This window comes from Lontra canadensis, unplaced genomic scaffold (assembly GCF_010015895.1).
Source record: "Lontra canadensis isolate GAN:19392208 unplaced genomic scaffold, GSC_riverotter_1.0 scaffold66, whole genome shotgun sequence".
In the NCBI taxonomy this organism is placed as follows: Eukaryota; Metazoa; Chordata; class Mammalia; order Carnivora; family Mustelidae; genus Lontra; species Lontra canadensis.
Window position 1 is genome coordinate 1,606,130 of NW_022631060.1, and position 22,605 is coordinate 1,628,734.

Consider the following 22,605-nt stretch of genomic DNA (forward strand, 5'->3'; position numbering starts at 1 on the left):
CAAATCTTCTTAGGCTTCAAAGCCACTTACCGTGGAGAAAAGGTTTGTCTCATAGCCGTTAACTTGGCTGATTGCCAGCCGATGGGAGTGTCTCTATCACTGTGGACTGCCGTGAGGTCAACTTTTTTATTGTTTTGCCCTAATGTAAGAAATAATTCCCATGTGCAGTTGACCGGTGTACACGGTGCTTCTGGATAGCCTCTGCCCTCGGCTCGGGCTGGTCCCTCAACCCATGACCTCTGGACCCAAGTTCTACAGACCTAATTCTCAATGTCTCCCATGTCCAACTCAAGGGGCTTGACCACTTGATTGGGTTAAATGAAACAAATGTGTTTATGATTCTCTTCTTCCATCCTTTCACTTCTTTCCCTGCTGGCAAGACTGCAACTGACAGATGTGTAAATAATGTATGACCGGCGTTTGTATATTTCTTCCTGCTCAGTCTGGATCTCTGGTCCAGAGTCAATGACTGGCAGGGGCATTCGCTTGGCAGTCACCACCATGGTGATGTGGGACAAGGCAGCTCCTGGGGTACTGTGGGTTATTACAGAGGGATCTAGAGCGAGTAAGAAACACAGTCCACAGACTCCCTCATTTCCTTTGTATTGATCGAGGCCCACTCTGAACCAGCCTCACTTTCTGATAGGAAAGCTCAGGAATTAAATTGGGCCCCCAGCTGTTGGATTCCAAGCCTGAAGCATCAGCCATCTTCTTGGAGACAGGGAGGGATTCAGCTAACTGAGGCTCTAGGGCAGGGGCTTGGAAGCAAAGACCAGGCTTCCTCGACAGCCATGAAACCATCAACCACCACCCATGTCATGCTCAGCCCTGCACTGGGTCTGGAATCCCCAGGCCCACCTCCTCTCTGCTCATTGTGTTCCCCAGACCCTCCATCCCACCCTCAGCACTATCTCCCACCTACCAACCCCGACCCTCCGGGGCCAGGGCAATCAGAGCTACTAAGGGCAGCACTTCCTAGGGGCCCTCGTTCCTGCCCCTTCCCAGTATTTTCGAAATCTGCCATCTGACAATTTACTTAATACTTTTAATTGTTTTTTAAAGTGTAAATACGCTCATTTTTGGAGAAAACTTCATGTTGCTCCCTTAAAGATAAAGCCATTGTACATCACCTTCACGGTAGTAATGGTGAAAATAAATGTCATGGAAACAAAACAATGTCACTAAATTCAGACATGTGGCTGCTTTCCCTTTGCTCAAATGGGAGGGTTTCTAGATGTCAGGCATTACGGACAAGTGCCCTGGGAGATCTTCTCCTCCAAATACTCAGAACGGCTGAAAAGGAAATACAGGGCATAACTTCCTTCATGTTGCTAACATAAGACCAGGTCAGCGACCACCTAAACCATTTCTCAAACTTTTGTGCGTGTGCCTCACACCTTGGAAACACGGATCCAGAGAAAGGACAATGGGGCTAGACAGTCTGTTCCCCTTACTGGACACAGCCCAGGGAAGCCTTCTGTTCACCTTCCTAGGGGACAACACCCTGGACACGGGGGCCCCATATCAGGCTGTCCCCAGTCCCCCTAGGCAGCCCCTGGATTCCTGGTGAGCCTTGAGGAATCAAGGTGGGGAGGTCAGGGAGGGTGCCCAGACCACGTCCCCCAATTCAGCTCTGGGAACTGAGCCCTTGCAGCATGGGCAGAAGGAACCTGGAGGACAGGTGAGGTCGGGGTGGATTCTTAGAACTCACTCTCGCTCTCGATTGCTGGGTAATCTTGGGCAGGCTCATTCCTTTCTCTGGCTCTACTTTCTTCATTGAACACTAAAGACCCGGCCGAAAAATCCTTGTACTCTGTGTCTGTTCCTCAAGGCTTTTACCATTTATGGGCAGGGCAGTGGAGATCCGGCTGTTAGAAACCAGTCCGTGGGGCTGTCTGGGTGGCTCAGTTGGTTAAGCATCTGCCTCCTGCTCAGGTCATGATCTCTGGGTCTTAAGATTGAGCCACACGTCTTCCTGCTCCTCGGGGAGTCTACGTCTCCCTCTCTCTCCCTCTGCAACTCCCCTCTGCTCATTCTCTTCTCTCAAATAAATAAAAGCTTTTTAAAAGGAAGGAAGGAACGAACGAACGAACCAGCCCGTTTTGGCACAACATGGTAACCCCAGCCTGCATTTGCCACATGGAGTCAGGGACCCTGGAATCCATCAGATTTGAGTTCTCAGCTCTGTGTGACCCAGGGGTGATTTTTAGCTTCTGTCTGCCAGATAAAAACACCCACCTCGGGGCATCTGGGGGCTCAATTAGTTAAAATCCGCCTTCAGCTTGGGTCATGATCTCAGGGTCCTGGGATCAAGCCCCGCGTGGGGCTCCCTGCTCAGTGGGGAGTCTGCTTCTCCCTCTCCCTCTGCTCCTCACCATGGTATGAAAGTTAATTTAGATAATGTGTCGGAAAGTGCCCGAACATAGCAGGGCTTTAAAATGTTAGCTTATAAATGCTACAGAGCAAGGAAAAGGCTCTTGCGTATGTGAATACAGGATTTAGTGGTTAACACGCAGTTTGCAGGGCAAGCTCATTTACCCACATCACAACCCCATGTATAGATGAGGAAAGGAGGGGCTCTCAGGGCTGAGAGACTGGCCCAAAAGTCTATAGCTAGTATCTGGACTTCAGCTTACATGTCCCGACTAGCAGCTCTGAGTCTTTCCTAATAAGGAGTGGCCTGGCTTTTCTCGGGGCTGGCTGCCCTTGGGGCTCCATGCGAATATGAGGCATCTCCCCCAGCTACTACGGCCCCCCGCTTGCAGCCGGAGGGGCCTCTGAGGCCCCCTGGAAGGCTTCTTGGGGACAAATGGGGTCAAATGGGGCTGTTCTTACCAAGGCCCAGCCCTCACAGGGTCTGCTGGGCACCTACCCTGCCTACCTAGGCCAGAAATGAATGAGACCATAGCTAGAGAGGAGCCATGAGCCCCTGGAAAGCCTGCCTGGCAGGAAGCTCCATCTAGGTCCATTTATTGAGCACCTGCTGTATGCCAGGCCCCATTCGACAGTAAGATATGAGATATGAAGGTTTGCCCTTGAACACTTGAAGTATCGTGAGGAAGACGATAAAACACCCAAGGTCAGCCTGGGATAGGTGCGGCGACAGGTACAATCCAATGACAGCTATAAGCACCACCCACTGCAGGGCACTCTCCATTCTCTGAGCAGCAGCTAAGCTGAGCCCGTCCTGCCCTGACATTGGGGCAATCACCCCATTTTACAGGTGGGTCAACCAAGGCTCAGAAATTTATTGTATTTTGTCCCAGGATGGTGGCTGATGTGGAGTTTAAATCCAGGTCCATAGGTCTCCAAAACCCGCATTCTCCATCACGGGGCTACCCTGCCTTCAGGACCTGGGAGTCCGAGGAAGGATAGCTCAGGCCTCCTGGAGACAGAGGGTGACTTCCCATACAGGGAACACAGATGTCTCAGGGGGCTAGACAGATGGAGAAGGACGGCACAAAGACAGTTAGAAATGAGAGCACGCAGAAACTGCTGGGGTCTGAGTGAATGTATATCGGTTAGTTAGCTGTATTTCATCAACACGAACTTCCTGGTTTTGGTCATTTACTCTAGTTAGTTACCTAATATGTCACTATCAGGCGAGGCCGGCCAATAGATACATGGGCCTTCTCTGTGCTGTTTTGCAGCTTCTTGTGAGTCAAGTTCAAGAGGGGAGAAAAGCATTCCAGGCAGAAGGGCTGATTTGAGTAGAAGCCTGGAGGTCCAACAGGCAAGGCAAAAGCGTAACAGGGCTGGCTGCAGGGAGGGGTTGACCAGCCCGCCCCGCTGGTCCCGTAGGGCCTGTTTTCTTCCTCCTGACTCATCCGCTCTGCTGTGTGAGGAAGCTTCGAAGAGCTAATACTCATGAGAATGCCAAGCACAGTGACTGGCGCACAGAAATTACACACATAAACCCTACATTTCAGGCTTTTGCTCGGCGATCATAGGGGTAACGGCCTCCTGGGCCACACTCTGTAAATTCATAAGTATCTCTTCGTGCAGCCCTGTGACATGTGAGTTGTTACCTCTATTTTACTGAGGGAGTCACGGAGGCCCAGAGAGGTGAAGTGACTTTTCCTAGATCACACAGCTAATAGATGCCCAGCCGGTAGATGGTTAACCGGACCTTATGACTCCTAATCCATGTTCTTTCCCAGCCCTGGAAAATAGGCAGGATTTGGACCACGGACCCCATCCACCTTAAGATTTCTCAGGAAAGTTCTCTGCATTCTCTGGAGGCTTTCATCTCACCCACTGCGCGCTGGGCTGTCATGGAACCGGGATAAAAACAAACAAACGAACAAAAAACCTTGAAACTACTCTTGAGTCAGAAATCACTTCCTGGATGAATATCCTCTCTGAGCCTCAGTTTCCCCAGCTGTAAAACAGGGTTGATGGAAACCTCCAGAACCCAGATCTGAGATGAGGCCATGAGGTAATTGGGGGGAAATCTGGGGCTCCTTGGGGGTATTGAAAAGCCCCACGCCATAACTGCTGCTGGGCCTGGGGCCACGGTAAGAGCTCACGGGGACAACAGAGAAAGACGAGAGGGAAGCCCCAGTTTCCGCCCACCATTTTGTAGATTTCTGTGGCCTGAATGCCTTCTGCCAGAAAATGGCCGCCAAGGGAGCCTCTGAGAGGCCAGCCTTAGGAGGGAGGCAGCATGGAGGGGCTGTGAGAGCCCTGGGGAGACACAGACTGGGATCCCATTATAGGAAAGTGACCCCCTGGCTTTTCCCTGGCCTCCACCTGTGTTAGGAGGTGGTTGGGCACATTAGGAGGTCCACCCTGTGTTCCAGGCTTCCCCCAACCACTCCATCATAGCCAAGCTGGTCTGGGCTCTCCCAGCAGTCCTGGCAGATGCCCAGGGTGCCTATGCTGGGGGCCACAGGCTGTGTGGGCAAGGAGCTTACACATGTCTTGGGGATCTCACCTGAGCACCCCACCTTTAATTTGGAAGTCACCTGCGGAGCCCTGAGCGAGGGAGGACACAGAGAAGTCACTCTGTCCTCACAGCTCTGCACAAAGCCCAGCACAGCTTTGGCCTTCATAGAAGCACATTTTATAGAAGCACTAACTGGTGCTCAGAGAGCTCCAGCCATGTCAGAAGTGGGACCAGAGTCACGTTCTGGTCACGGCCCACCCTCCCACCACCCCACTGCCTCTTTCTAAATGGAGCTTAGGGGAAGGATTTTATCCACGCTTTAGTATGAATTTTGGTAGCATGCTTACCTTGCCTGGGAGGAGTGCACGGGAGCTGGGCTGGGCCGGGGGCAGAGGTGGGAAACCATGACCCGGACGGGAATGAAGTCCATCCCCCACTCTGCACCCCGAGATTCACTTTCCCCTCCTTCCATCGGCTGAACTAAAGTAAAGGCACTCTCCAAACGAATTAAACTCCTTGGAGAAATGTGCCACACTCTCCAGACAGGATGCTAGAAATATCATGACAGTATCTGGGTTGGAAGAAACCCCAGAGGGCTGCCAGTCATCCACTCCTCTTTGTCAGAGGAGAAAACCGAGGTGCAGAGTTCAGGGTTGCGAGGGGGAGTGGGGATGACACACCCAAGGTCACAGAGCCAGAGCTAGGGTGGGCAGCCTGGTGGGCAGGGGCGGTTTTGTTGGGGAGGGGGTTCCTGTGCTCTCGCTGTCTCAGGCTGTGGTCCACTATGGTCTGAGGTGAGCGCAAATGACCTGGGCTCTGAGATGTCAGCTTGGTGAGGCAAGGAGCTGGCTTCCTACACCCACTCTTCCTGCACACCTCAATGGCAACCCGTCCTCAGCCTCTGTCTTCTTTTTCTCTGTTTTTTTTTTTCTCCCCAACATTTTATTTCAAAATAATTTCAGACCAGCTGAGAAGTTGCAAGTTCCATATGCTCGTCACTCAGATTCCCCAACTGTTAACATTTTACCACAATTGCTTTACATTTTCTCAGCCTACCCGTTTTTTGGGTCTGTCTGTCTCTTACTCTTGGCCTGAATTCTTTGGGAGTAGGTTGTAGACATAAGGCCCCTTTCTCCTAAGTACTTCCATCTGTCTTTTTTTTAAAAAAAAGGACAGTCTCTCATCTAACTGCAATACACATGTCAAAACAGAGTAGTTGACATCAATACAACATTAATAGATAATCCACAGACCTTTTTCAGATTTTTCCAATTGTCCCAATAATGACCATCGAGGCAAAAGAAAATTCTAGTTGGTGTACCATGCTTTATTCTTGTCTTTCTCTATTTTCCTTTAACCTAGACCATTTTCTCAGATTTTCTTTCTCTTTCATGACATCGATCCTTTTAAAGAGTATAGACCAGTTACTCCTTTTTTTTTTTTTTTTTAAGATTTTATCCATTTATTTGAGAGAGAGTATACATGCGGGGGCAGGGGGTGGGGAAGCAGAGGGAGAAGCAGACTCCCTGCTGAGCAGGGAGCCAAACACAGGGCTGGATCCCAGGACCCTGGGATCATGATCTGAACCAAAGGCAGAAGTTTAACGACTGAGCCACCCACGCGCCCCAATAGTCCAGTTAATCTGTGTAATATCCCTAGTCATATTTGGTTTGATGGTTCCTCATGATTAGTCATGCCTCCTGTGGCAGGAACAGCACAGACATGCTCAGCGTTCTTCTCAGTGCACTGTATCAAGAGGCACGCCAAATCAGCTTGTCCCATCTTGGTGTTCTAATTTTGAGTGCTTGGCTAAGGAGATGTCTGCTAGGTCAAGCGACTCTTTTCTCCTTCGTAACACATATATCTTGTGGGCACATTCTTTGAGACTATGTAAAAATTTTAGCCCCCCTGCAGACTTTTACCCACTAGTTGTAACATGATGGGTGATTCTGGCCTGAGCTGGTTATTATCATCACCATTTCTGGATGGTGATGTTAGATCTCCATCACTCCTAATACAAGTTTAGTCGTGGACTTGGCTTGCTTTGCTGATTCAGGAGTAGGAGCCAACTGGCTCAGTGCTTGGAAGGCTGGAGCTGATGAGGCCCCTCGGGTCGAGCCTCTAGCGGCTGCCATCTCGCCCAGCCTCAGACATTGGAGCTTGATTCACTCCTCTCTGCTCCCAGGGCCACTTCGCTCCCCACCTACAATTCCTGCCATTGATTTGTTGAGCTCCAGCTCCATGTGGGGCAGCATTTTCAGCCACTAAAGATACAGGACAAAGCCTCAGACTTCAAGGAACTTCTATTCTAGTGGGGAAAATAGAGAAATGAGCAAGCATGTTTTAAACCAGTATCATATCGGGGCACCTGGGTGGCTCAGTGGGTTAAAGCCTCTGCCTTCAGCTCAGGTTATGATCCCAGGGTCCTGGAATTGAGCCCCCCATCGGGCTCTCTGCTCAGCGGGGAGCCGGCTTCCCCCCTCTCTCTGCCTGCCTTTCTGCCTACTTGAGATCTCTCTCTCTCTCTCTGTCAAATAAGTAAATAAAATCTTAAAAAAAAACCAGTATCATATCAGAGAGAGAGATGCAGCAAGGGAAATAAAACAAAGCAAGGCAGACCGAGAGTGAGTGGGATGGGGGTCCCCATAAGGCTTCTGGGAGGCATTTGAGCAGAGATGTGAGTAATGAGATTAGTCTGGAATCCCGAGAGATGGAGAGATCCAGCAGAAGGACCTTCCAGGTGGAGAGAGCACAGGCATGGAGGCCTGAAGTGGAATGGTTGGTTGATGGGCGTGCGGGACGAGATTGCAGAGAGGGAGGGAGAGCAGAGGGGATGGAGGTGGACAGGCTGCTGGTGTCGGCAAACACAGAGCACATAGGGGCTTGGAATGAACCCGCGGGAAATGGGAAATCATTGGAGAGTTTTAGGTATCGAAGGACGTGATCTGATTCGCCTTTATGCATATACAATTATTGAACGACCTTTGTCTATGATCAACTCCATATTTCAGCGTAAGTCAGTTTATTTAAGCCTAGAAACCTTCTATCACCATTGTTCGGCTCCAACAAATATTACTTCAGTAAATAGAATATGTCTATATAAACATGGTGGTGTCGAAGAGCCTGCTCCCCAAGCCTGGGCCACTCTCCCCTTGCACAGGGTGTTGGGTGTTCAAAGCTGAGCCACACCAGCCCTGACTTGATACCTCAAGCCCTGGAGAGCTGCAAAAGGATGAAGCCGCTTGCCGTGGGATTCAGTGCTATTTGTTGACCCACTTAAGTTGTCTAGTTTGGGAAACAAGGCGCTGGTGGCAGGGTCGGGTCAGGGCAGGGGCAGTGGGGACAGAAGGGGCAGTGCTGTGACAGAGGGAAGGGCAGTCCATGGAAGACCCCCAAACCAGGAGCAGGAAGAGGCCAGAGAGCTTCCTCACACTCCAGCAGTCAGCCCGCAGCTGGCCCATTTTAGCCTGGAGAAACTGAGGCCCCCGAAAGGGGCAGGGATGTCCCTAAGGTCCTAATAAAGGCTGGTCTCAATTCCCCCATCTTCCCTTGTGGCTCCCACCCGATTCCAGCTGAAAATTCACACCCGCCATACACACCCGTCATCCAGATTTTTTTTTTTTAAGATTATTTATTTATTTATTTGCCAGAGATCACAAGTAGGCAGAGAGGCAGGCAGAGAGAGAGGAAGGAAAGCATGCTCCCAGCCGAGCAGAGAGCCCGATGCGGGCCTCAATCCGAGGACCCTGGGATCATGACCTGAGCCGAAAACACTTGCAGAGGCTTTAACCCACTGAGCCACCCAGGCACCCCCGTCATCCTGATTGTAAAAACGTTCCCACAACCACTTGTAAAGAGATCTCGCACAGCTCGGCCTCTCATTCTGGATGGCGGGAGTTTGCAAGTCCCCCGAGCAATGGGGGCGTTCAGTCCCGTCAGCCTGGGGGGGGCGGGGTGTGCGGACAGGCATGGTGCTGGCCTCGAACCGTGTCCGTCAGGGTGGCGGTGAGAACGTGGACGCTGGGGTCTGGCAGGCGAGTGTCTGATCCCAGGAGCCAGCACCTCCTCTGTGGCCCCGGGCAAGTTCCTGAAGCCTCTTGAGGGAGAACGGGTCCACCAGAATGCCAGCGCCTCTGTTCTTACACTCTGGGTGGACTTTACATCCTCCCCGAAGAGCCTCACAGGCCCCTTCCAGCCACCTGTCCGGTCTCAGGTCCAGCCACACCAGCATAAGCTACGAAAGTGGTCCCAGGTGGCATTTGGGAGGTCAGAGTCCGGCCGTCTGAGGAGAAGGAGGGGTTCATGCTTATGTCTTGTGAGTTCCCCTCTTCTCCCTCCCAGAATTCTCTAGACGCTCTCACGGGGTCTCCCCAACGCCTGCCTCTTGCAGGCAACCTTTGTCACAAGTGTGGGTGACTCAGTTTTCTAGAGCCACCATAACTCAGTACCACGGATCGGTGTGGGAGCAACAGAAAGGTATTGTCTCAATTCTGGAGGCTGAGAGTTCGAGATCAGGGCATCCGCTGGGTTGGTTCCTTCTCAGGACAGTGAGGGAGTGTCTGTTCCTGGCCTCTCTGCTTGCTTCTGGTGATTTGCTGGTGTTCCTTGCATCCCTTGGCTTGCAGAAGCTCCATTCTGATCTCTGCCTTCTTCTTCACCCGGCATTCTTCCTGTGTGCACACACCTGTACCCACATTTCCCCTTTTCATGAGGACCCCAGTCCTGTCGGATTGGAGCCCACCTTAATGACCTTAGTTTAACTTGATTACCTCTGCGAAAGCCCTCTCTCTAAATAAAGTCACATTCTTAGGTATTGAGGTCAGGACTCCCACGTATCTTTTTTGTGAGACACAACTCACTCCACAATTCAGCCCAGCAGTGTATGTGTGCATGTGTGTGTGTGTGTCTGTGTGCGCGCACGCACCTCAAGGGTGGGATTTCTGGGCCACGACTATGGCAGTGTTTTCTAAACTGGTTGTCCCAATTCTGCTTCCTCCAGCAATGTTCAGAGTCCCTGCTGACCTCCATTCTTAACACTCAGTGTTACCCCACTTCTTAATTATAGACAATCTAGTGGGTGTAAGATCATATCTCCCTGTGGCCTTACTTTGCATTTGGCTGATGACTGTGAGGCTGGATACCTTCCACAAGTTTATGGGTCTTGTGTGTTTCCCTTCCCTGAAATGCCTCTTCTGGCTGTTTGCCCATTTTTCTATTGCTTGCCTTTTCCTTATTGATTTATACTCAAGCTTCTTTTTGGAGGAGGGTTTCCATTAGGAAAGGTAAGGAGAGGAGAAGAGGGAGGGGAAGTTAGGGCAACTTTCCTGGCCTTCAATTTGGAGGACTGACCCGCACAGTTACTCTTTCAGTAACTGTGAAACAGAAAACCACATCAGGTCCTCCAACTCTCTCTCTCTGGAATCCACGCAGCCAGGTACAACGCAGAATCTACAATGTTTGGATTTCAGAGAGGGGACACGGTACTTTGTAATGTCACGGCCAGAGTCTGGTCAGCCACTGGAACCAAATACGTTAATATTTCTGCAGCAAAACATATGATTTTCCATACCACGTGGAGTAAACAAAGACTATGGGCACCTCGAATCCCATGTCGCCGCCACCAGAGTTATGAAAACACTTTTACTTTGAGGATCTCTGGGGCTTTTGAATGGCAGTAAGGGATTGTGCTTGCAAACTGTGCCCCCTTTCTCTGCTAATCTCTTGACTGCGCCATGAAGGTGATATTACCATCCCCATTTATGTGGAGAAAGACCACTGGAGCTCAGAGAGGTTAAGAAATCCAGATCCTGGTATGAAGGGGAAGAGATGGGATTTGAACACACATCAGTCTGACTCCAAAGCTCCCCCACCTCCAGTTTTGCTGTGCTGCCCCCCAACCCCATGGGGGTGACTTCTTGGTTTCTCTGATCCCCAAGACTCTGGAGTTTGGAAACAGAGTTGCAAGCCAGAGGAATGGATTGGGAGGGCAGAGTGCAGCTGGGAGTGAGTAGGTGAGAGATGAGCTGGCTGAGCCAGACCCTCAGCCCAAAGCAGTGGGTGCTGGTGGCCCAAGCCTGGGATGCTCGCGTCAAACCTCTGCAAAACTTTCCAAGAATCCATCATACCTTGGTACTGATCAAACATTCAGCCAGTCCTCTACTCATCCCCAATTGAAGTCTAGAGCCATGACACCATGCAGACAGGCACTGACTGGAGATCTTAGCCATCACTGGGGCAGGGGGCTGAGGCTTCCCCCTATTAAAGTCAGGGCTCAAGTACCTTTGCAGAGAATGATGGGGAAGCCCCGTGATGCTAGGCCACTGGCAGGGAGAACGAGTGGTGTGCAGAGAGAGGAGGGTCGCTGCTGCTCCTCCTGACCCACTCACCTCTGGAAAGAGGCCGGTTAGGTCTCCCAGGTCGTCTAAGACTTGGATAACTCTTTGTCTCCATCACTTTCTCATCCCTGCGAACTCCTACTCATCCTCTAAGACCCGTTCCAATTGTGCCCCCCTCTTTGGACTCAAAGTTATTTTCTCCCACCTCTACTTTTCCCAACGCCCTTTGCGATAGCCATTATACTTTACTATAATCAGCTTTGAGGACATCTGTGTCCCCCACCACAGTGGGAGGCTTGGCACAGAGCCGGGCCGAGAGTGAGAATGAATAAAGGAATGAATGAATGCACGTTCTTGGTTAAGAGTTAAGATAGGCAGAAATGTGGGAGGTCTTATGAGCCACCTCAAAAAGCATCTTGCATGTGACTTGTGGAGGGGGACATGGGGCGACCGTGATGTCTGGCAGGTAACAATGTGGGCTTGGACTTGGACCTGAAATCATATTCTGGTCCTAACCTGAAGTCACCTGCTTGGGAAACCCTGGTTCCTTCCTCAGAGGGAGGCTGATGACTCCCAGTAGCTCTGGGGCCTGACATCAAGGTTCTCCTATCTTAGGGGGCTTTAGCCCACCTCCGAAAGTTCCAGCCCCGCCCCTAGGAGCGGGGGATTTTCATCCCGTGCCCACACTTGAGCTTCATTCACCCAGAAACTGCTGCTCCAGCAGCTCTCAGAGACTCGAACCAGAGTCCCTCCAGAGAGCCAGTGGGTGGGGACAGGCCCCCTGGAAAACCCTGTGTGGCCCAGCAGGGTTTTGGCTTCCACTGAAACCCTGAAATCCAGCCCTGCCCCTTGCACAGGGGGCCGACCTCTGGGGGATTTTATTCTTGAATTCTCCCTCGCTTAGCACACTCGTCCCTGTCCCGCCTCCAGGCCTCTGCTCGTGCTGGAGTTCCTACCCAGAATGTCCTTCTGCCTCCTCTCAGAGAGGCTGCCCGAAGTAGGGGAAAGAGAATATGGGGAGCAAACTTGGATTTGAATTCTGGGTCTGTTGAGTCCCAGCTTTGGAACCTTGGGCGGGGACCTCACAGGGCTGTCACAAGGATTCTGTACAACAATGTCTGTGAAACACGCGGCACAGAGGAAATCAGTCACTCTGGGTCGGGTCGGCTCCCCCGGCCCCGGTGAAACACCCCTTGACCATTAAGGCCTGGGCCACAGGTCGCCTCCCCAGCAGTCACTTTCCAGACTCTCTCTCCTCTGGGTTCCTTGAGGACCCTTCATGCTGCCAGAGAGATAGGGGTTCAGCCAGTTCTTGGCACCTGGGCCTCCTGGCTGGGCTCCAAGCTACAGGCCAGCCTGGGGCTCCCTCACTGCCACCCCCTTCCCGCAGCAGACCCCAGAGCAGGTTTGGCCATGGCATGATCCCAGAACTGTGGGTGGAGGTGAGTCTCTACAGAGACTTCTATTAAAAATAACGGTAACTAGGATTTGTTGAGCATTTACTATACATTATGCTTCCAAGGTCTATCCAAGTGGTTACAGATCTAGTTCATGCTTTTAATTAAACAATCCGGTCTATGAATATAATATAGTATCTTTAATTATTTCCTGCTGGTGGGCTGTTAGATTAACTTTCTTTTTTTAAGATTTTTAATTTATTTATTTTAGAAAGAGAGTGCATGAGCTGGGGCGGGGGGCGGGCAGAAGGAGAGGGAGAAGCAGACTCCCCACCATGGAGGGGACCCCCACGCGGGGCTTGATCCCAAGACCCTGAGATCATGACTGAGCCGAAGACAGACTTTTAACCGACTGAGCCGCCCAGGCGCCCCTGCTAGATTACTTCTAATTTTCTTCCAGTACAAACAGAGCCACAGTAAAAATCCTTGTATACGTCTGCATGTGAATATACCAGAGAAATTTTTCTAGGATATATATGGAAAGATGTAATTTTGGGGTCCAGGCATGACCATCTTCAACTTTTTAAGGTATTATTGGCCGTGTTACTATTCATTCTATTTTTAAGGATATGATCATCATGTATAATTTCTTTGTAATCTGCTTTATTCATCTACTACGTGTACGTGCACGCACCCAAGTCTATCGCATACGTGCTTTTGTACACGTTGACTCAGCAAGATCTTGGGGACTTACTGTGGGCTGGGTGTTGGGTCTTTCTTATCATGGGACTTCAGTCCTGGGAGGGTTTCACACCTGTGAAGCAAGCTTGGCATGTAATGAGATTTGCCTGACATCCCCATAGTGTGGAGGAAGCTGGGTGTCCAACCCGGGCAAGTTTGATTCAAGCACCCCACCCCAGACCTGCTGAATCAGAGTTCTAGAGGAGGGGCTCAACTCCCACCTCCTGCACTCAGTGGTCTGAATTTTATGGGAAATCAAGCAGATGGGGCCCGTGAAAAGTCAGTGTCTCTGGCCCGCTGGTCTCTCTTGGAACCCCATATTTCTGTTATCTCTCGGGATTTATATTGAGTTGCCCATGATTCTCTATGCTCAGCAGTGTCTCGTCTCACCGTCTGGAAGCTGCAGAGAAGGTATAGTCTGGTATGGGAGCCTGAGCGAGCCTTGGGGCCAGAACCGCAGAAGCCTTTGCTTTTGGAGGAACTACTGTTCCCATGGCAACCGCAGGCCACATCTCATCTCCTGGACGACCGGGGACCATGCTTATAGAGCCAGGGAAGAGGGCCGCCAGATGTGAGTGTGGGGCAGCTCTGCAAAGTTTCGTAAGAAAGATGGGGAGGGAGGAGGAAAGAATGCAGTCTCTGGGGGAACTGGAATAGTCCTTTTGCCGGGGAGAAGGCTGAAGGGCCCTCGGAGTCATCTTTATGCCTGGGACGGAATGTGCATTCGAGGACCAGATGCCCTCCCCTGTCCATACACAGTGCCATACCTGTCAGAAGTCTGGCAGGGCTCAGGGACCTTCCCAAGGTTAGACAGCCAGTGATCAGCAGAGAGGGCTCGGGGCACTATTCTGTCTGTCCCCCAAACCTACATTCTGGATAATGAAAAAAAGGATTTCTGGAGAGGTGTCCTGGTACGTGGGAAAGGCCACGGACCCTCCCACTCCCAGAATCTTCCCGGCCTCACGCGTCTCCCCGGCACCTGCTCTAGTCACACACGTGGTGAATGGTCCGTGGGCGTTCATGGCATTGAATGCAGGTCAGCCACAGACTCATTTCTCGGCTCCCAGCCTAATGTCACTCACACTCCCTCGCTTTCTTGAGCAAGAGAGAGACTGGGGGAGTTCCAGAACTCTGGCAGACCCCAGAGTTGGTTATGTTGCATTATTCTTATGATAGCTCTTCTTCTCTTTCAGTGGAGGTTATGAGTTGCTGTTGCCCTTGACCTCCCCTCGGATTTGGTGGGGGAGGGGATGGGAATTCCACCCTGGGCATGCATCCTCTGTTGTGGGGCATGGTGGCCCAAGAAAGGTAAAAAGACTGGATTTCTCTGCAATCTAACCTTGCTTCCCTCCCAAAGCCCCCCCCCCCTAATCCCATCACACTAGGGAACAGGGCTTCAATATATGGATTGGGGGGGCACAAATGTCCAGTTCATAGCATGCACATTGAGTTTCCTTTGTGTCCCCAAGCTCTTTCTAGGTAGAAAAGGAATGAATAAAAACAACGAAAACTGTCAAAGAAAGTAACCTAGGGCCAAAACACCAAGTCACTAACTTGCCTTCAGGTTCGAAGGGGAGAGAGATCACCCCAACCTTCCTGGGCTTGGAGGTTCCCAGCAGGTGCAGCCTGGTCCATTCCTCAGAGCCGTCCAACACCAGTCACCTCTGTGAACAAGGGCCATGCCGTCCAGCCAAGCCTCCCAGCCAGCCTCAGTCTCTGGGACAAAGTAAACTCAGCCCTGCTGGGTGTCACAACTCCTCCAAGTTCCTTCAAAGACAGAACCCCGCTGGCTGTTCAGGATCAGGTTCGAAGTTACTTGTGTGCCTGTACCACACTTCTTTCCAATTTTAATGGAATTATACTTTGTTCCTTTTTCTTTCCAGTTCTATGGATCACCCCCCATTAACAACCTCAAGGCAAGTTCTTGAGAGAAAAACATTCACACGGTCCCGGCCCCCTCCCTGTTAGGACACCTCCCCCGAATGCCCCTGCTTCTGTTGGTGCTTGGTTCTCTTCTGATCGTCCCTTTCTCCTCCAAGTTGAAACAGGGGCTTACGAGGGGGCCAGAGCCAGCCTGTGTTGGAGAGCTGGTGCGGAAGGGGCGCGGGCAGCTCATGGCTAAGCTGTCAAGGCCCATGGTCTCCCCCACACCACGCTGTCTGATGCAAATATGATGAGAGCCACATTTGTCATTTTAAATTTTCCTGGAGCCACATCTTAAAAAGTAAAAACCAACAGACGAAGTTAACATAATGATACATTTTATTTAACCCAGATGTCCAAAATACCTTTCCAGCATGCTGTCAATATAAAACGCTATCAGTGAGCTATTTTACATTCTTTGTGGTATTGGTTTTTGTTCTTACCAAGTCTTCGAAACACGGTGTATGCTTGGTGCTTAAAGCCCACCTCAATCCAGACACTAAAGTTTCATCAGCAGGACTTAATCTGTATTTAGATTTCATAAAATTTACTATGGGAAAGGTAGATTTGCAGGTCTATGTGGCTTGAACATTTCATTGACGTTTTCCAATGACTGGATTGAACATCAGTTTTTAAAATTCAATTTAAATGAATTGAACTGAATAAAATGAAAATTTCCACCATATTGGACAGCCCAGCACTACACAATCCTTCATTTCAGACAAAACAATCTCTAACGTGTCCAGATTTCTATTTCTCTGCTGCATTTATAATAAAAACTCTTTGCATATGACCAACCCACCCCTGAACTGATAGACTGAGGGTAGAGGACAGATTTCCCATCTATCTCCATAAGATGTTGGAAGTTGTACAATGTAGTGGTTTAAAAGAGTGGATTCTAGAGCCAGACTGCCCAGGTTCTAGTTTTGCCTCCAATACTGACCAGCTGGGTGACCTTGGGTGACTTACTTAACCTCTCTGTGTTGGAGTTTTCTCCCCTATGCCACTTCACTGAGGAGTTGTGAGGATTCAAATAACCAGTACAGTGGATAAAGCACAAGGCTACCATCTATAGGGGCATACAGTGAGTGCTCAACGGATGTCCTCTTCCATTATATATTTTATCTAATTATAATAGAAGGACAGAAGGAATAGAAGAGACCAGAAAGCTATCAGCCTGTTGTTTTGCAAGTGAGAAAACAGGTCTGGGGTGTATAAAATATCAATCCAAGGTCACACAGAAAGCTAATGATAGAAATCAGCTGAGACCCACTTCCTTAATGCTCAGCCCAGTGACCTCTCCACTCTGCCCCCAGCAATGCTGACATTTACAGGAGAGGAAACACTTTGGCCCACTGAGCACCTGAGCTCCTCATTTCACACCCTAGGAGCAAGGATGGCTCTGGCTGACATGGCCACACCGTCCGCCAGGCCCTCTCTGCAGGCTCGGGGTAGAAGAATGCGGGGACAGTTGGCTTAAAACTCATTGTATCAGTGCTGCTGGATAGCCATGTATCCCCAGGAAAAAAGGCCCATTTGTTTCTTTGGAGACCTTTAATTTTTATTTTATTGTAGATGTTAAAAATTTAGAGCAACAAAAGGAGAACACCAAAGCTCACTGTATGGGTATATTTCTTGCTAGTGTTTATATTTTTCTGAAGCTTTTTTTTTTTTCTGTAGTAGAGATTGGGTTTCATTTATTTATATCCTTTTAGCATCTCTTCTGGGCAAGGCACTGTGCCAGGTGCCAGGGATATGGGAGTGAACAAAATAGAAACTAGAAACAGTCCCTGTCCCCGTGGCCCTGAGAATCCAGCGGGATAGATGGGAATCCACAGCTCATCACCAAAAGAACCGTTACTTGTATGTGGCTGGGGCCACAGAGGAAAGAGGTCCCAGGGTTCGAGGAGAGGGCAGAATGGGGGACCGAACTCCGGCTCCCTCTAGGTCCTGGAAGACCTTCAGAAGCTTGAAACCCGGCTGGGCGGGGGCAGGGGCTGGAGGGGAGAGCATAACCATATTTATGGCATTCCCCACATCATTAAAAACTCTTTGTGAATATAGTTTTTAAAGATTTTATGTATTTGTTTGTCAGAGAGAGAGACAGAGAAAGCAGGCACAAGCAGGGGAGAGGCAGAAGGAGGGGGAGAAACGGGCTCACCGCTGAGCCCCATGCGGGACTGGATTCTAGGACCCTGGGATCATGACCTGAGCCGAAGGCAGATGCTTAACCAACTGAGCCACCCAGGTGTCCCTTTTTGTGAACCTTTTTTGCAAATATTTTAAATGTGGATCTTCCTAACCAATCCCCCACGTGCTTTTAAGATAATTCCGTTGTCTCCTGCTTGGGGGATTTTTAATGTTTTTACTATTAGAAATGACAGGGGAAGACTGTCTACTGGGCAGTGTCGCTAAGTCTTGGCCGCAGGAAGGTCCCGGGAGTCATCTCATTTCATGTTTATGATGAGCTGCAGTGGGGGGCCTATTGTTCCCAGTCTGCAGCGCGAGTGCCCAACGCTAGGAGACATTAAATGATCTGCCTGAGTCACACGGTTTGAGAGGGATCCAGCTGGAGAAAGGAATCTAGAACGTTCCAGTTCTGACATGTGGACTCTAATCTCTATGCAGTCATCACGGTTATTTCTGGAGGACAGGTTTCCAGAAGTGAAACTGCTGGCTCTGACGGGCTTTGTTTGTTGCCGCGGTCCTTAGGGCTGTTGACTTACGGGCTCACGACACCCCACACGAATGTTAGAAAGAAAACAACATGCTTTGTGGCAGGGGACGCCTGCCACGCTCTGCACGCTGGTTCTCCCTGTGGGCCCCTCCCTCCATGTGGCTGTAAGTCCACTCTGTCCACCCTGCCTTGCCCCCCAAATGCAACCCAGCAGCATCTCTCCCACATCAGCCACACGGCAAGCATTTACTATGTGCCTGTGCTTTCCTGAGCATGTCTGTTGGAGCGGGGGCGGCAAGTGCTTCTCACACCCCTGCATGGCCATGCTGGGTGCGGTGTACAGGGCCCCAGGGCCGTGTTCGGCTGAGCCCCTGACAGGACCTGACAGCTTCCCCGCCAGCCATCGGGGGCCTCAGCCTCTCCTCCAGTGTTGATGTCTCCTTCCTTTCCATGTCCCCCAGCTCTCGAAGCCACCAGGAATCCCACGAGCCTGGGAGACACTAGAGGATGAGTGTCCTATTTTCTTAGGCTCCAGGCAAGGTGACTTCATTTTTCCCGTCCTCAGTCACCTCCGTTTCATGTCCCCTTGGCATCTTGCCCAGGCTACCCAGTCCGAGGTCCTGCTCTGTTCTGCTTGGGGCTGTGGTCTGAAAAGTTGCCGCCCCCCTGGGCTGGGGGGGAAGCTTTCTCTTCTCCCATGTGGACACCCACCCCTGCATTTCCTATCCTCTGCAGAATGGGGGGCACAACTCAAGATGATTTTCTGGCGCACACAGGATAATTGAACTTAGTATTGAATATTGCGTGGTAAGAAAAATATTTAGGGGTGCCTGGTGGCTCCGTTGGTTGGGGTTTTTCGACCATTGCTTTAGAAAAATTGTAACAGACTACATTTTCTTCTCCATATCTTGCTCCATTCCTCAACATAGCATGGGAATCCCTCCAACTGGTGTAACTCCGGTTCACTCTTTATAAAGGCTACAGAAGCTGACATGCTGTAAATGGACCATAATTCATTCCATTTTCCCAACGAATAAGCACTCAGTCTGTTTCCAGTGATTAATTATCTGAGAACCATGGACGCTTTTTTAAAGCAATGAACACTTAAAAAAATATTTTTTTAATTTATTTGTGGGGGAGGGGCAGAAGGGAGAGAGAATATCAAACAGACTCTGGGTTGAGTGCGGAGCCTGACATGGGACTTGATCCCATGACCCTGAGATCATGACCTGAGCTGAAATCAAGCATCGGACACTTAACCAACTGAGCCACCCAGATGCCCCTGCAATGACTGTTTCTATATTCAAGTATCTTAATGCTGTAAAGCAAATTCCCAGGAAAAGGTAGAGGTTCCTTTTCAAATAAGTTTAGTGCATCAAAAAGTGAATTGAGCTAAAGAAAACTGTAAAGTATGCAAGCCGGCAAAGGCACTAACACTCCTGGGGGAGCGCTCATCCTACATTGGGCCCTCGGGGAACAGAGGCCCGGATGGAAGGGGAGGGGAAGGTAAATTCTGCTTTTGTTCCTATAGGCACAGGGCTCAGAGAACACAAATGCCAGGATCCCTTCTTGGGATGGGGACAGGAAAATGTCTGTGACCCAGAAAAACAAACCCCTGAGTATGCATAAACAGCTTTGGTGACAGCTGTCCTTGCAGCTGATGGTTCCTGCTGGCTCCTCCATCAGTCAGTCAATCAACAATCACTGAGGTGGGCATGTGGGGTGGGTGGCGGGAGGGGACACAGGGCTGGTTCAGCCTTGGGCCCTGTTCTCTAGAGTTTTGTGGTCTAGCAGAAGGTACGTATGCTTTCACCCATAAGAAAGTGGTTCCCCAGACCCGGAGAGCCCTCCACACACACACACACACACACACACACACACACACACACACACAAATGGTCACAGCTATGCACTCACACGCCCCACCACAACCACACACACATGCGCAAACACACTGCGACCAGCACCCCAGTCTCCCCCATGCCCCACCCCGTGCGTGGATTGAAAACCACTCTGGGGCTCTGGGGTCGTTGCTGTGGGAACCGGGATTCTGCCATCCTAATTTGTGGGCCTCTGAATTCTTGCTCTGAATATTGCATTAGCCATGGAGTCTGTGCTCGGAATCCTGAGTCCCCTCCAGGGGGTCAGGCTGGACAGCAAACCAGGGAGTTGGTGAAGACAGGCAATTCTAGGTCTGATTACTTTCTGTCTGAGTGATGGAGTGGCCCCAATGGATGCTTGTAGGGGAGCTGCGCCAGCTGGCAGGGATGTGGGCGCTCCTGCCAGCACATCTAGGTGTGAGTGCATAGTATCCGCTCGGGGTGGGGGGAGGGGCAGAGACTAGTAGCAGCCGCCAGAGCCTATAGCTTCTCTCCATCAGGCCAGGCCAGGCTGGGCTCAGGTAACAAGCACAGGCTGAAATCTTTATGGCTTAACCCCGCAAAGGTTCACTTTCTGGTTTTAGGCTTTTTTGGGTTCTTTGTTAGTTTTGGGGGGTTTGGAGGGGCACCCAGATCTGAACTGGAATACAGGTTCACTTCTTACGCAAGATTCTAGTGCAGCCAGCATCCCCCGCCTTCTTGCAGTCGCGTTAGGGCCTCAAATAGGGGCACATCTGAGAAAAAAGAGATGGAGGACACTCACCACCTCTTACCTCCATCGACTTGGCAGGGAGCGCACGTCCTTCTTCCCAGACAGCAATGGCCCAGCCTAAGTAGGAGACCCAACGTGCAGGGGAGCTCTTCTGGGAGCACCACGGTCTCTGCCACGGTCTCCTCTTTGTGCTTCCGCTCTGGACGGTCCCTGCCCAGTGTAGAGCCGATCCCCTGGAGACAGTTCAGACCCAGGTTCTGCTTCTTGCTGAGCTGGGTGGCCTCAGGCCGTGGACTGGTCAGGGACCCACGAGGAAATGGGTGGTGCGATCAAGATAGGAGCATTTAAAGGGGCTTATTTACAAAGGATGAGGTCCGCAGGAACTGGAAGCCAAGGAGCTCTTGCCACCCAGGGCCCAAGGAGGCGAGAGCAGGGAGTGGTCAGTGAGAACGGAAGGAGAGAGTCAAGGCGAGGAGCCACCACCTTCAGTGGGGGACCTCACAGAGAAGGAGTCAGGGGAATGAGCACCGCCACTCCCCTCTCCTCCCTCCCTCCTAGGTCTGCTGTGGCTCCCCATTGGCTGAGCCAAACTGAAACTGAAGTCCAAAAAAAATCAGCCCACCATGGCCGTGCGGACAGAGGCTCTGGAGGGACAAAGGGACATCCCTTGGCATAGGAGATGGACTTCTGTCTTTGGGCCTCGCTTTGCGTTTGTAAAAAGTGAATGTTCCTATCTAATGGTGTGGTTGAAGGGAAATGGAATAATACATGCGAAAAACAGATGTACTGGCATGTGTTCGGCCCTCAGCAACTTGAGTATTTTGGTATCTGAAAGTGCTGTACAGCGGGACGGTCCCACCCCAGGATGCACCAATCGCCCTAAATAAAGTCTGGTATGAGTGTCTCAAACAGATATCCCAAATGAAAATGTTTTTCCTAACTATATTGTTTCCTAACAATAACCCCCATTTTGGAGCTTCTGTGTGTCAAGTATAGTACAGACATTGACTTCTCTTAGCAAAACACAACTTCCTTAGGTGTTGTGGCCAACAAACTGGGACTTTGGCCCAGAGAGGCTGGTAACCCATCCATGGTCACTCAGCCAGTAAGGAGGTCTGGCCCCAAAGCCCACCGTTGTTCCTCCACTCAGATCTCCGAGTGCATTCGTTCAACTCAAAGACAAAGTAGATGTGGCAGCAACAACAGAGCTTGAGAATTTCCCTACCCTGAATGCAGGCAACTCTGCCCGAGGCCCAGGACCGTGGTGTTTCAAAATCCCCATGTAGCCCCTGCTCCAGAAAGTGGCCCTTGACCTTCAAGGCGCCTCTGTGCCCTCTACCCCTGAGCTTGCTCACCCACCATGCCTGCTGCTGGTTGCTTCCAGGTCACCCTTCTCCAGCACCATCTGATCAGCCCAGCACCAGCCATGCAGAGAGCCAGCGCTTGGAGCCAGGTGAGGAGAGAATCTTTCTGGGGGCCCGCAGCCTGCTTTTGGAGACCAAGCAGATGGTGTCCCGGGTGATGGGAAAGGGAGATGGACTTTGAAGGGATCAGAGAGGCTCCCTAACTTCAGACAACACTTCTTCCTGAATCAATGCCCAAAGTGCCACTGTTCCATTCACTCTGAGAGCTTAAAGCCACCATTTTCAAAAAGCCACTGATCAAGGGTCACATACGCAGGGGCAAAAGGTTCAGTGAGCCTTTTAAAGGGATTTGTTGCGAACAAGCTAAAGGACTCTTGGTGGGAGTGGGATGGGTCCTTGATTAACTCAACAGGTATCTATTAAGCTCCTCCTCTGTACAAAGCTATGTGCCACTATAGTTGCCCTTAGCCCCCTTCTCCTGACTCTAAGGAGAACCAGATTCAGGCCTGAAAGGGGGCTCAGGGATGAACCAGCCCAGCCCCATGTTGCAGATTGGAAGGCTGAGGTCTGGAGCCCAGTGGGATATTGTCCAAGATAAGGCAGTGGAGCCCCTGGCAGCTGGGCATGCCCACTCCCATCCCTGAGACCTGCTGTCCCGATGGGTGGAGGCCTCAGTTGGCATCCTACA

General features: G+C 50.8%; 1 protein-coding gene across 1 annotated transcript in view; it reads left to right on the plus strand.

The window, feature by feature from the left end:
* The window catches only part of CD6 (CD6 molecule), a 37,506-nt gene that overhangs the window by 4,005 nt on the left and 10,896 nt on the right, over positions 1–22,605 (plus strand). The window contains exon 2 of the mRNA XM_032879146.1: positions 21,938–22,006. Coding sequence (XP_032735037.1) covers positions 21,938–22,006 — 69 coding nt within the window. The remainder of the gene's footprint in view (positions 1–21,937; positions 22,007–22,605) is intronic.